Below are 15701 nucleotides of genomic sequence, written 5' to 3'. Positions count from 1 at the left end.
GCGAAGTAAACACAACTCTTCACCATTGCAATGATCAACTGGTTAACGCTGTTTAAGTCAAAGCTCGTCTAAATATTACGTATTTAAGAATTCAGTCCGTACCGCGAAGTAAACACAACTCTTCACCATTGCAATGATCAACTGGTTAACGCTGTTTAAGTCAAAGCTCGTCTAAATATTACGTATTTAAGAATTCAGTCCGTACCGCGAAGTAAACACAACTCTTCACCATTAAAAAGATCAACTGGTTAACCTTTTGAAGTGAAACCTCGTCTAAATATTACGTATTTAAGAATTCGGTCCGTACCGCGAAGTAAACACAACACTTCACCATTACGAAGATCAACTGTTTAACGCTGTTTAAGGAAATAATCGCTGTTTACAGTGAGAATCGTACGAAACATGAATGCAAAATGAAGAGTTACTGATTATAAAAGTAGCTGGTAGATGTAGTTACCATCTGGCTTTAAATGGTTAGTACATTACGTTTTATGAACATTCTTTTGGAATAAATTTCGTCACAGCGCAAAGCTAACCATTGAACGCTATGTCGCACAGAACTCCACGCCTCTATACACCTTAATGGTATGATGCCTAGATTTAGGGGAAAACTAAGCCTGTTGTTTGTGTTTTTTTTATTTCTAGGATCCAAATACCTGTCGAACATAAATGAAATAGACAAATCCGAGCAGAAGTCATCGCCGGATGCTACCGGAAAAGGGGTCTCTTACGAGTGGCCACAGAATGGCAGTGGATGTAAGTACACTAAGACATAACTCCTTGCTCCTCTTACGACACTTTGTCGATATGAATTTTAATTAGTGTCTATGTTATTATTAAGCAGTAACTTAAAATAGCTACTATAAGTTTTTACGTATCATTTCATTACTTTATACAAATCCACATAACATATGCAAAACCTGGTAAAATATTTACGTTATTATCACACGATTTTGATCAGTGTTGCTTCGTGGCATTGCCACCTATGGCAGCACATTCTCCCAAGACTACTAAACTCTGAGACGCCAAATATAATAATTTTAGTTATGTAATTAAAATTAGACCGTCTTTTTAAAAACACTGTATACGTCTTCGTCGTGACTCAATATGACGTTGGGTTGAAATAATTGTTATGAATTCAGTGCTAGTATTTCAGTCGAATAATGCGGCCTTAAATGTAAGGAAATTTATTACTGTTGTAATAATTAATAGAACAAATGTCCATATGCTACTATTTAATTGTCTTTAAAAAAAATTGTTGTATCTGTAAGAATGTGGTTACCTACTGAATATTTCGATCTTGTAGTTGTGGATTTCATTCTGTCTAATTGCAATTTTTAGATTCTTCCATAATTTAACGTTCTCAGTGTAACAGAGAACAACTGAGCTCTCCAGCACTGGTTAATTTCTTACTTCGATAGGAGAAAATAGTTAAACAGGTTTTTTGTATCATTGTAAGTTACGCGTTGTTTGAAAATTAATTAATTGGCATTGATTTACGTAATAATTAACTTATTTCTTAACCCACCTGCCCCAGTCCCTTACGATTTACTACAAGTTATATGACTCGAGGTGTTCGTGGTTTTTCTTTGTGTCTCCAGGCAAATTCCGAAACAGTACCTTATCAGGCCACGACCGCTTTATTCCACATTCTCTCAACTTTTCTTTCGACGCTATATCATCTGAGCTACTGAAAAACGTCGTTAAATAAACTATACGTAAACAAATAAATACAAATTATGATATTGAAGATCACGTTTCGTTGAAAGAACATAAAAGTATTTTCTCCTATAGCACTTTATTCCATGTTTTAAACACTTTCGGAATCAGTCTACTATAACTCTGGTTTATGTGTAGGGTTGTCTTTAATTATAATTGCATTACGTTTACAAACAAACGCTTTTCTGTCAGTTAAGTGTATGTATGAAAATGGTAGAAAAATTAATGTAAATTAAATCTAAAACTTCTTGACGATGGTGAAGAGTCAATTGAATAAAAAATTTTTTTGGATTTTTATTAGTTCCGGAGATAGGGATTAGCTCTATCTAGTGGGCCCAACTGAGTAGGAACCTGAAGACGGAGATAGAGTCCCATCTCCGAAACGTCGTTTTACGTTTTATATTTACTAGACGATGGATAATATCCAAAAAAAATTTATTCAATTAATGTAAATTGTTACTCATTTGACTACGTCTACTTTTCTGTCTGGTAGCTGAGGTCACAGTGACCCACATATTATTTTAACGCGTAATTTAACTAACTGTCGTCATTTCAAACGATTAAGTCAAATCAGCAACGGTATTTTGTTGTCATTAACGGCTTTCGCTGTACGTATTGCGAGTAGCGTAAGAAGATAATGTACACTCGTGACCTGATTTTAATTACTAGAATTGATAAAATCAAAATCCTCTTCCCCAGATCTTTCTGCAATCATAAACGTTCATTGTAACGTTACTAAGTTAGCGGTAGTGACGTTCTTTGTGTTTAACGATAATAATTAATTGCGGCATTTCAAAGTACAGGAACTATAAAATGTGTTAAGTCTTCACGGCGAATTAAGCCAATTTAATGCGTAACGCATCAACTCCATATTCCCGCCATCAAATCTTACGGACCTCATTTGCGCTTATTGATACCAGAGTCGATACCATCAGAATTTAATTCCAATTTTCTCCGCATCACACAAACAGCGCACTCTAAGTGTTAAGATTCGTTGTTTTATTCAGGATTACGACGTGGGGTTATGACAAACAAACGAATTCCATAAGGCGGAACGCTTATTTAAAAGGCGATAGTCGCCCAGCTAATCGCCACTGGTGTCTATCCTGAACAATGTTAAATCCAATCCATGCTCTCCCACTTGATATCCAGAAGATAAAGTTTAATATTATCCTCCAATCTGCGTCTAGTTCCACCGATTTGTCACTTCCTTTAGGTTTCCCAGCCAAATCTTTTTACACACTACACATTTCCCCCCCCCCCCCCATGTGTGTTATATGAAAATCCCATCTCATACTCCTTGATTTTATAATACTAATAACACTTTCTAAGAGTCCAGAGAATAAAGCTCTTAATTATGTTTTTTTTTTTTTTTTTTTTTTTTTTTTTTTTTTTTTTTCGAATTCCCTCTTGCTTCATCCGACTTAGATCTAAACGTTCCCCTCGGAACCCTGTTCTCAAACACTCTCAGTTTGTTCTGTTGTTCAACAAAATATATAAAGTTTCGTACTCATAGAATTCAACAGGAAAAATTATTATTTTGTATATTTTAATTCTTATTACTTTGTGGTGTTTGTGAATGAATCCATAAGATTAGAAATATTTTGAAACTCTTACGCGGTTTATTTTAACAACTCGTCAAGTCGTCTCAGAGTGACTTCTTTGCTGTATATCCGATATCTCTCTGTCCTGGGTTAATCACCCACAGGTAAGTGGTGGTTATACTTACGAGTAGATTACGAACCCACGATTCCATCGTTAGCTTTAGTATTACGCGACCATTTATACTTTTTATACTAAAATAAACGTCTTAATATCGTCTAATTCTAAATAAATGTATATTAACCACTTCGTGGCCTGTCAGATTTGATTCGCGTTTGATTTATTCATTATCCTATTCGCCAGTGTCCCAGCCACGTCACTTCACAGCATCAAACTTTTCTTCAGTCATGAAATCCTATCCACTCATTGTGAAGCATTTGTCCGTCTGTGAACTTACATATATCTTTGTCCGCAATCCCCAATCTGATCCCTCACTTTCCTTCACTATTCTCATTTCTTTTCCTTCTTCTATGATTCCTTGCTATTCCATATTGTACGTGGAGGGGGGTTTCCCTTCCCGAGAGAATATATCGAAGTAGAACGAGAGATCGATCACGGTCTACGGAGTAAGTACTATGGCGTAGTCAGTCAGCAAAGGGCACGTAGTTGTCTCGCCTCGACTGCAAGCCAGGAACTTCCTCGTTGAGAAATCCACTCTCTGCCTTCTCACTGTAACTCTTTTTCAGTTTTCTTGATAGCCACTGCGAAATAAAAAAAAAACAGAATTTTCTCTGGCGGCGAAATCAAATACAATCTTGATTTCTGAAATATTGAGTCACAATATCGTGATAGAAATATCGCCCCGGAGAACACTGAACGGATTTATTGTTACGTGGTCGAACCGACCCAGCCATTCGTGATCCTTGCCATGGCGATTTGTTCATTGATTGACTGATTAGTTGTAAATAAATTAAGCTGTAATATACCATATTTATTTACTGAGATCATGTACCATAGAGGTTAATTATTATTATTATTTATTATCTTATCACAGTTTCTTCCTGGTTTTCCTCTTAAACCCTACTAATCAGGCTTCAAATTTCTGATTGCAACAATTTTTTTATTATTCGTGTTATTCCTACTGCGGCCATCTTCTGTACAGAAACTAATGATTTTTTTTTCGTATTGTTTACGGATAACTTGCCCAGTTATTTACGATTCCCATTTTGGGGGTTGGACAGGGTGGCTTGAGACTCTTTACCATAAAATTTGTTTCCAGGGATTATGATTTTAGATTTTTTCTGAAATTGTAATGAACTATTAACTAACTAGATGGCTTACCGAACCCGAAGGTTCATCACCGAATTACCCAAAGCCCTCCACCGGACCCTGTCCTGGGCCAACAAAATCCAGTCTCCTTCAACTCCTATCTCCCATAGATCCCGCCTGAGATTATCCTCCCATCTACGTCTAGGTCTCCCCAGAGGTCTCTTCCCCTCAGGCTTCCCGGTGCACACCTTTTGTCCCATCCATGCGCGCTACATGCCCAGCCCATCTCATTCTTCTCGACTTAATCACCCTGACAATACTGGGGGAGGAGTACAGATTTTTAAGTTCGTCATTATGCAGTTTTCTCCACGCCCCATCGTCCTCTCTCCTAAGCGTAATTAAATATTTGAATTCCTTTCTTGCTTTATATATTTTGGGAATGAGTAGTAGTGCCTATAATAAAACACAGACGTAGGGTTAAGACGGTGGTAGCTGCTCGTCGAAACATTAATTTTAATTGTATTCTGTGTCTTACGTTCTTACTTTGCTAAGTATGTTTCGTTTTTCTCTCGGATTGTAAATATTTTATTTTCCGTAAGAGCTTCACGCCCTGCGATGCATAAGTAGGAAAAGGAAAAACATTTCCAGGCTTTGAAACAAAAATAAACTCACTTGCAAATATGAGTCTTGAATTTAATGTAAGGCGAGACGATAAATGTATATTTTTAAGTAGCATTACGAATAGGCACGAATATTTGGTTTTATGAATTGCTTATGATAGCAAGACAGACTGTGAAGACACAGATGAGAAACTCCAGTGTATTTTCTTTCGACATGAAAATATAACATTTTTAAGACCAAATAAGCGGGCGATTTGAGGAAAATAATGGATGTCTGAGTGTCTGTTCACATTATAATGATACCAGCAGAGTAACTCTGCTTGCAAATTTGAGAAATGCTAGCATTTTCTTATGAGTCTTTATTCTCTGAATACTTACCATATATATCATCATTCGGTGCATACGTATCGTTGCTTGTCATATAAATTATTATTATTCCATCTATTCGCCATTTTATAGGGTATTTACTTCAATGTACCCGAGACAAACCTTTCCCCTGAGATACATAGTACAGCAGGTATTTCCGAAATACATTTTGTTTTTAATACGTGTTACATGTATTATATAGTTTTAGTTTTAGAGATGACTACATATTTTACGACATCGCCTTTCGAATTACGTATGAAGATCCTAAAATTGCGGTTTTCTGAAGTTCCCTGACGTCGTGATTGCCCGGAAAGTTGGCCAAATATTTTTTAAGTGACTCGGAGACAGTTCAAATTGCTCCTATAATTATTGGGATTACTTTCACTCTCCACATTCGTTGTATTTCAATCAGAAGGTCCTTGTATTTCAAGATCCTCTCCGCTCCCTTCTTAATTACATTCCTGTCAGTTGGTATTTGCTATATCAATTAAGAGGCAAGTTCCATTTTTGTTTCCGATTACAAAATCTGATTTGTTGAGATTTGGACTGGGGTTCATAACTTTTATCGTATTATTCTCGTCTCCAGATATTATTATGTTAAAATCAAAGAACGTGGGATGGGTGAGGCATGTAGCATGCATGATGGCGATGATAAATGCATACAAAGGTTTTTTATGAATAATTTAATGCGGTGAATACATAGACGTGGATAAGAGTATAATATTAAAAGTAGACCTTAAAGAAATAGTAGGCATATATGAGGGTGTGAATTGGATTAATCTGGCTCAGGACAGAGAAACGTTACGGTCTATTTTAACACTGTAATGAATGGTCTTGTAAACGGCCGGGAATTGTTTTACGAGGTGAAAATTATTATCCTTGTCAATGTGGACTTACGCGCAGTATTTTCGATTTATATTATGAGCGGTTACGTAAATTGTGAAATATTAATTACGGTAATTGCAAAACGATGGTTTTGCCATGCATGCTTCTGACCACCGTCACCTTTATTTATATTTACAATAGTCAGTTCAATTGTAAGTTTACCGATGTTTCAATGGTCCTTGCTGCCTCCATCATCAGGGCGATGAGTAAGCCGTGGAAACTGCGGCTTACGTATCCCCCTGATGATGGAAGCAGTAAGGACCTCTGAAACGTCGGTAAAAGTGTACCAGACTACACGGCGAAACAACTGAGAAGACAGAAATCTTCAGACTCACCGCTGTGAAAACCTCAGATCCTACGATGTATAGCGTAATTTATATATAAATAAATTATATTAAAATTATTATATAATATTGTAATTATAATAAATGAATCAGGTAAGAACTGATTAAATTCGGAGACTTTTTGCTACTCTGTGTGATTTTACATGCCTGACTCCTGTCTATGAAACTGGAGACAAGACAAAATTTAATCTGACTTGTTATTCTGTTAGGGCGTGGAACTTCGATCTCTCGCTGTAAGGGTGAGGCGTTCTTTCGGGGTGTTGGAAAAAGAGTAATGGAGACGGGGTGGGGGTGTTTGGTCTTGCGAGAGATGAAATGAGAAAACACTGGATACAATCACATTCTGATGAGGTTCATAATCCCCACATTCCTGACAATAGAATGTAACAGGATGAGATTTTCGAGACTTGGTGTGACATCGGCGGAAATGAGAAAAATTCAGGCCTCAAAGGAAAAATCATTGGAAAAACTTTAAATGTAAGGGACTTCGTGTGTGGCCGAGGGTGGAATAATGATATTACGATTTCCCTGTTGTTCGTTTAACGACGCTAACAGTGACCCAAACTGTATATTGTAGAATCGATAATATTAAAGTGATTTTTGGTCAGTAGTCTGTGAACTTTTGGACTGGATTCAGATGTCTCAGTGTGAAGTCAAATGGCAGAACATAACCTTCACATTTCATAGAAGCTACAAATATTTTTACCGGCTACACAAATGTCAGCATTTTTACGATGACCTATGCACTACCATGGTATTTCGATTGTCTACTTTTAATGAAGCCTCCGTACGTCACGGTTTAGTGGTTAGTATTCCTGGCTTGTATTCTGCAGGTCTGGGGTTCAGATCTAATTTCAGACATCGTCTACTCATATTCAGGTTTATCGTGGTTTTATCAGTCCCTCAGTACCTCAAATCAGTCAGTGACCGCTTCCTTCCGTATCCTTTCCATTCATTGTTCAGTTATCATCCTGTGGTTGGAGTAATTGACGCCGTCTTTAAATAAACGACTTAAAAGTAAAATAATTTGATGGGGCCCAGTACACCTACGTGAACATCACAGAATTTGAGTAATGGCAGAAATTAAATATACGAGGTGCGATCAGAAAGTTTCAAGACTGCGCGTATAAAAACCCGTACACTTATCTCAGGTATTAAATTCTTCCATCGCCCTCGAAGTAGTTCCCCTGGGAGTGAACACAACGATCCCAGCGCCGCTGCCAAGCCTGGAAGCATCCCTGGAAATCTTTCTTTGTCAGCCTGTCAAGCACCATCTGCGATTCTGCCTGAATCTCTTCTATCGTCTCAAATCTCCTTCCCTTTAGCTGAATTTTCATCTTTGGGAAGAGGAAGAAGTCACACGGAGCTTAGAAAGGAAGTTGGGGTCGGTTCTTGCAAGATCTTTGAGCTCCTGACAAACGAGAAGTCAAGTCGATTCTGCTTCTGGTCCTCAGACAGGATGCGTCGCATGTGGAGTTATTCCTTTAGAATCAGCTGACAGGTCCCATAGCCTATCCCAACAATGTCGCACAAGTCGTTAATGGTACGACGTCGATCTTCGTGAATGGCCTGCCGAATCTTCGTAACATTTTCGGGCGTTGTGCTCGAAGATGGTCGTCCAGAACGCTCGTCATCATCGACAGAGGTTCGGCCATTTTTAAAACGTGAATGTTACACAAAAGTTTGTGCACGACCCATTGCGGACTCCCCAAATGCTTGCTTTAGCATTTCATATGTTTCCGTAGCCGTTTTGGCGAGTCTTTGGCAAGAGATTCAGGCAGAATCGCAGATGGTGCGTGACAGGCTGACAAAGAAAGATTTCCAGGGATGCTTCCAGGCTTGGCAGCGGCGCTGGGATCGTTGTGTTCACTCCCAGGGGAACTACTTCGAGGGTGATGGATGAATTTAATACCTGAGATAAGTGTACGGCAGTCTGTAAACTTTCCGATCGCACCTCGTATGTATTTTTTTCTCGGTTATTTTTCACAAATTTATGTTTCTTTACAATCATATCACGTTCCTTCGCTACTGTAATATGAAATAGACGAAACAAAAGTCCCGTTGATTTTCAACAAGTGACAGACTTTCGGCTATAAATAAAGCAGTTTCCATAGTGGTTTTACAAACGACGGTCCGGAAATCGAGTCATGTCAGTATATACAGTATATATAGAAAACTATAAATGCCACTCGGTATAAAGTAATCTAATTTTCGTACTTCGCTATTTTATCTGGTGTGGAGATGTTATAACCCAGATAGAGGTTCTGTTAATTTAAATTTAAGTTTTTTGTGTTGAGAGTGCACTTGATTTAAAACGATTAACCACTCACTAATCCACAGTTTTAAGCTAAAATACGAAATAAAAATTGAAACTGTAATACGCATTAATGGTCGGACATGATTATTATAAGATTTTAAGCCTTCTAGTAAAATTAAAGGACGGAATCAGTCTACAACTTTCGTCAGTCAATCAGTTATCGATTTCGTAAATATTACATTCTTTTATCAAAATATATGGAATATAAACCAGGCCTACATATAATTTCCAAATGCGCTGTATTTGGATTTGTATTTCACTTATTTCGGGCAGAATTGATTGATTGAATTTATTAATTTCCTTAATATTTTACACATGTAATGAGCGCTGTTGACAGACATAATCAAAATAAATCCACAACACTGAAAACAGACACGTTCATTTTGAAATGTTAATTAGGAATACTGAGATATATTTTATTTTCCATGGATTCCGTTCATATGGACGTGTAGATCATTAAAAATTTGTTTAAGATATGAGTCGTAACGAGTTATGGGTGTTATGTAATTTGATTTCTTTTAAAATTAATACCACGCGTCGTATTTCAGAAAATCGACGAAGTTCGATTTTGTGCTTAATGCAAAGGAATAACCGATCGATAGAAATTAAAAATTAAAGTCCGATGACATATTCTGATTCATTTCTGATTGTGTTATTTTATTTCAGTCATTCAGATACATATGCTATTAGTGAGTCAGGTAAATGATTGTGAAAGGTTAATTTTAAATAAATTAATCGGAAAATATCATTATTCTATGCCGTTATTTGCATGGAGAGAAAAAGAAAACCTCGTAATTCTCGATCAGGGTAGTCGATACCCACTTCGACATTCGAATTCAGTATTCGGACCCAGTACAGGTCCCTGCTAAGGAGGCTCAGGATTCGAATTAGCGTTAAAAAGTGTAAAATCTTTTAAATATTACGTATTTAAGAATTCAGTCCGTACCGCGAAGAAAACACAACTATTCACCATTACAAAGATCAACTGGTTAACCTTTTGAAGTCAAAACTCGTCTAAATATTACGTATTTAAGAATTCAGTCCGTACCGCGAAGTAAACACAACTCTTCACCATTACAAAGATTAACTAGTTAACGCTGTTTAAGGAAATAATCGCTGTTTACACTGTGAATCATACGAAACACGTAAATACAAAATGAAGAGTTATTGAAGTGTGATTATTTTGGGAGAAGGGAAACACCAATTAGAAATTTGCGTTAATTTTATGAATTTCGTTCTAAAGGACGCATAACATCTGGATCATGGAATCGAGACACTCCGCTGGCTCTGTTGAGACCTGTCTGATGTTAAAGTAGTTCAGTAGGAAACTGCAGTTGTTATGAAAAGAAACTAAACGTCTTGCTTCTCGTATGTTAGAAATCCTTACCAGTGTCTGCCGGTCTCGACCTCAAGAGAATTCATTCCACCCTCAGCAGATTTCTAAAAGTTCAGGTCTTTTTCCCATTATAAAGTACACTATCTGGCTTCTCCGATGTCGGCCGTGTTGATGCCAGCTCAGTTGTTATGTCTCCGTCCCCCCCCCCCCCCCCCAGTTATTTTAGCCAACTTTTATTTGTACAGACAAAACTTTTATCAACGCAAGCATATGGAATGCTAAATACATTATATATTTAAAGTTTCTTTCCTAGAACCAATGTTACACTCGAGTCAACGAAGGCTACATTACCGTCCTGTTTACTCGCACGCAGGTCAGACGACATTACAGAATTAGACGGATGCTGAGACGTGTTTCACGAAAGACTTTATCGCATTTTGCTAGCTGATGTGATGTGTACCTACAACTGTGATTCCTAAACCCGCGGAGGAGTTTCCCCCCTAAAACAAGGGGTCGGCAACCTGCGGCCTGTGATCCGCATGTTGCACTCGCAAATTCTTCTCGCAGCCCGTCACATGATTTGAGAATTTGCCACAAATTTCTTTCGTGAAGTTAAGTGTTTAATTTTTTAAATATTAATATGTTACAGGATTTTTGAGACGTTGATTATCAACTGAGTTTTTTATTATTATTAGTGTTCTGTCTGACGACAGGTCCATATGAACAGGATCCTTCCATCCTTTTCTCGGACTGGGACCTGTTCATATACGTTCTTGGCAGATGATCCAGAAGTGGTTTGCCATTGCCTTCTTCTGTGTGTGAATGGAGTAATTGTTGAGATGCCACGGAGGAAAACTCCGTGTTGCCTAGACCACGGCCTTGCCCAACACAAGTTATAAATTCGGGCACCGCCGGGAATCGAACCCGAGACCCCAGGATTACAAGGCCAGCGTTCTAACCGCTAGACCACCGTGGCGGTATCAACTGAGATGTGTGAAGAAAAACGCGTGTTGTATTTTTTTTCAGGTGTATACCAATTATTTTTTATACGTTTTAAAAAATACAGTTTCGCTTACAAAATTTTAGTCGGAAATCAATATTCGTACGTTGAGGGATACAAACACTAAGTTAATTGAAAATTTTAGGGATGTTAGGAGTCTTGGGCTTGTAGAACTGGATTGATTTCTTCCTGGTGAATGAACTGTATAAGAGGTCAATGCTAAATAACGCGTAGATAGTCCGGACCACTTTGATTTAAGTTTTATAAATGAAAGTCAAACAAGGGTTAGAACACAGGAAAGAGGCCTAGGAAGTTAGTCGAATGACCTACACGCAACATAACAATAAATCATTACGAATCAGTCACCCGACTTAAAAGTAATAGATTTCAAACTTAAAAATCGTGACCTCGATTTTTTTAAGTCATTACGTTGGTGGCTATTTCAACAAGCATTAGGAAGTGTAAATAACTCAGTAGTAGTGTTGTTTCCTGATGACTTTATAGGACACGTAACTTTAAATATGTATTCAGCTTTTTCCAAGTGTATAAACATCTGTATGACTTAATTGGACACAAATGACAATTTAAATTTTGTCTTGGCTGTAGAAATATTGAAATACTACTCTTATTACGCATGCGTGTAGGAGTAACTCGGCAGTGTTTTGTTTAATTTTGTTCCTTACAGCAAATATGATGCGATTTTACGAAAATTATTGAAAGTACGTGATAGATTAAATAAGAATTTCATTACTTGTTTACGTACTCAGTTTTTCTACAGTACTTAAAGCCCCTTGGCCTGATCATATATGTGATGTTTTTAAGCTATAATGATATTTGGTATGAGAGCTTGGTCAGGGGATTTGAATTTTTATTCTTAGATAAGTAGGTTTTGATACATAAATACGTATTCTTTCCTGTGCTTTCAAGAAAGTTGATGAAAGCTGAAGCCATATAGTCAATAAATGAAAAAAGACGTGTTTTAGGCGTACGATTTCATTTCATTTGGTGAAATCAATTAAAATACTTTTGTAGTAGAGCTTATGAAATCTCCAAGAAAGCTCACAAAATTACCCCACAATTTACGTGTGGTTTTATGGAGGGACCTCACGTTTTACAATAATAAAATGAATCTGACTTGTGTCACTTTAGCTCTGAAGGGTACGTATATATTTCGATGCGAATATAACATTTCAAGAACAGTAACAATATATCAAAGCCAGTGAAGGCTGTGTATTTATTTTAACGAAATCTCTCAGTGGTATGTTTTCAATTTTGATCTATGAGTTGTAAATACGATACGAAATCAATTTCAGGTTACACATTTCCACAAGTTTTAGGGACACAAAGCTGGTAGTTAACAGGTGTAAAAATAGCACACAATACCGGCTGTAAACAGCAAATACATAATTGGTTCCAAAAATTTTGAAATCTGAAAGGCACTTGTTAGCGTTGAAATTGGTATATGGTCACCATCAAATTCAGCAGCAAAGGTAATTATTGACGTTGTAATTATGTTACAGCCGGTGCTGGGGAAATGTCTGCTCTCCTCGCTCCTCTGATGTGGGCAGTAACTGTTGGAATTGTCATGAGCAGATAAATCATCGCCATTTGCCTGCAGATGCTGTAAGAGCCATCCGCCAGCGTCTGTCAATCAACGAAGACAAGGAATCACCCATCTTCAGCGGTTCCCAAAGTGTCGTGTAATTTGGCAATTCGTTTATATCCCTCTCTATCAAGACAGGAAGTGAGTGGATTCCATTTTACGTGCGGTAGATCTTCATGAATTCCGGAAAGACTTAACTTAATGCGCTGTAAAGATGAAATAATATCGCATTATCCGGGCTTCCAGATGGAATTTAATATAATTTTTACCAGAAGATATATTGTGTATAACAAGTCTTTAACAGCAACCATTTAATTAATCCCATTATTTTCGTGTTATAGTATCCGCAAGCCGATTACGTGGTTCAAGGTCACAGAAAAGACGTTTCAAAACTGGCAGCGCTGGAGTGGTGACTTGGTGAACTAAGTGGACTCATGTCCCTACGTAGCCTTGAATCATTGAAATTTGGTAATGGTTACTGTAATTTTTATATTATTTTAAATATTTTAATTTTGTTTAATTATATTTTAATTAATGTTTTACCCTTTAAATTTAGCAGATATTCATTTTTAACATAAACCACGTTATCCCTACCTAATTATAAAAATCCTATTATTCTTAAAGTGCGTTAATGAATTTTATGTCCCTATAAACGTGAAGAAGAATATTATTATTCAATAAAAAAGAAAAAAAAAGTCGTCAATGTTTCTAGCTGTGCTATTTAGAATGACTGCGGTGTATGAGAGTGTCCTTCGTGTTTTAATACCTCAAGGTCCTTAAACTTAAAGCGAATTCGCGAAGGTCTATTGTAAGTTCAGTCCTTAGTGATATTTCTGCCAAAAATACACGCGCGTTAACCAGCCTTCGGATGAAAATTTTCCAATTCGAGCATTTCTTTGCTTATCGCGCGTAAAGAACGCCTCGTTCTGTAGCAGAATCACTTTTAATGTATACGTTGCTGGTACCTCATCGCGTCAATCAAGACTGACTTAAGTGACTCTTAAGAGAAATGTTTAATTAGTGGCCAAAGGATTGTTTCGGGAGACGGAGGATAATTGTCGCCAATCAGATTATTTTATACGGACAAATATCAAAATAATGAGCTTAACCATTGTTGGGTTCTTATATAACAATTACTGTAATGTGAGATAATAGATCATAAGGCCAAAATATAAGTAACAATCACATGAAAATAGACCTTAAGCAATAGTTTTTTTTTAATATTTTAAGAGAGTGGATAGAATTTTACGTAAATACAGCATGTAAAGTTAGTAAAAATAATTTATTAATGTGTTGAAGCTTTTGTTTTGTTTTAATTCTGGTCCATTTTCATGTGTGTTATAAATTACTTACGTGCATATGTTATGGTAAACGTAAATGTCAATATAGACGTGAGACGAGGCAGAAAGATTTGAACTTCTAAACTTTTCCTTCGTTAAATATGAGATATTATCACTCATAGATATTGTTTTCCCCACCTATTTCAAAGACAAGTAATAGTCTATTTTGTATTTTTCCGAGTTTCGCGTGAGTCTCACTGTAAACATCGATTATTTCCTTAAACATCGCGTACCAGTCGATTTATTAATGGTGAAGTGCTGTGTTTTCTTTTCGGTACGGACTGGATTCTTAAATCTTAATCAGACGAACTATGATTCTCAATGTAAACATCGATTATTTCCTTAAACAGCGTTAACCAGTTGATCTTTGTAATGGTGAAGTGCTGTGTTTACTTCGCGGTACGGACTGGATTCTTAAAAGCGCTTCGGAATCGTATGATTACTTCTATTTCAGAGTTAGACATTTTTATGATTCCGTCTAATGTCAATGAGAAATTTTGAGGTTATGTCTCGTCTTTTTGACATCGCTCAATAGTATTCGACGACCGTAACGTTTGCACGTCAGGACGGCTTTACGTAATTTTGTAACTGGAAAGACGTTAGCCAGCCGGTGTACAAAAGAACCGAGACTTGTGTTCTACGTTCGTAAGTATTCATTTATTTTGTGTGCTCACTGTATTAAACAAACCATGAACTGAGTGTCAATGTACATATAAATACGGGCTACACATTTTATATAAGGCCTATAAAATTATATAAGCGATATATATATAAAAATTAATTACGCAATTTTACTTGAAAAATTTCATGATAAATTTATCAACACTCAAATATTACTGTGAATTTTAGGCGTGTTTCCCGTGTTAATAAAGAGATATTTATGAGATGTATTTTTTTGTGATGTTAACAGATGTGTACTCCGCGCATGCGTTGAAAACGGAACAAATGAATTTTGTTTTTGTGCGCGTGGTCGTATATTGAAGGGCTCAAAGTGTATCTTATTTTCGCAAATATTTGAGCGTACCACAGGCAACATGAGCTTCAAATAATCGATATTGTAACACCCGTAAGATACCGTTTATAATGTTACATTACAGCTGTACAAGATTTAATAGACTATAACCTTAAATAAAAATACGACAATGATTGAACTGCATCAATCCTGCCCCTTAACCAATCATTTATCCTTTCTTACAGTTCCATTTTATAATTTGTGATCATGAAGCATGAAGATCCAAATCTCCACGTGTTCTCTGACGTCATCATTTGTTGTAGGTGAGTTACCAGCTACGGATCACGATTCTGACTTGTTTTAAGTTCTGGCGGAGTAATTGTCATTAAACATTAATAGTATTCGAAA

The 15701-nt window shown here is 36.8% G+C and overlaps 1 protein-coding gene across 5 annotated transcripts in view; it reads left to right on the top strand.

Moving 5' to 3' along the window:
* LOC110841259 (neurotrimin) overlaps positions 1 to 15487 on the top strand; it is a 497850-nt gene extending 482363 nt beyond the window's left edge. For all 5 annotated transcript variants that reach the window (XM_087343406.1, XM_087343407.1, XM_087343405.1 and 2 more), the window contains 2 exons: positions 646 to 756; positions 12919 to 15487. In XM_087343406.1, the coding sequence (XP_087199532.1) occupies positions 646 to 756; positions 12919 to 12995 (188 nt within the window). In that variant the 3' untranslated portion in view covers positions 12996 to 15487. The remainder of the gene's footprint in view (positions 1 to 645; positions 757 to 12918) is intronic.
* The last annotated feature ends 214 nt before the right edge of the window (positions 15488 to 15701 follow it).

Source organism: Zootermopsis nevadensis, unplaced genomic scaffold (assembly GCF_977971745.1).
Source record: "Zootermopsis nevadensis isolate Lab colony 2312 unplaced genomic scaffold, Znev_1.0 Znev_ptg000005l, whole genome shotgun sequence".
Lineage (NCBI taxonomy): Eukaryota > Metazoa > Arthropoda > Insecta > Blattodea > Termopsidae > Zootermopsis > Zootermopsis nevadensis.
The sequence above is the reverse complement of the archived record's forward strand: the minus strand, read 5'-3'. Positions and strand labels throughout refer to the sequence as shown.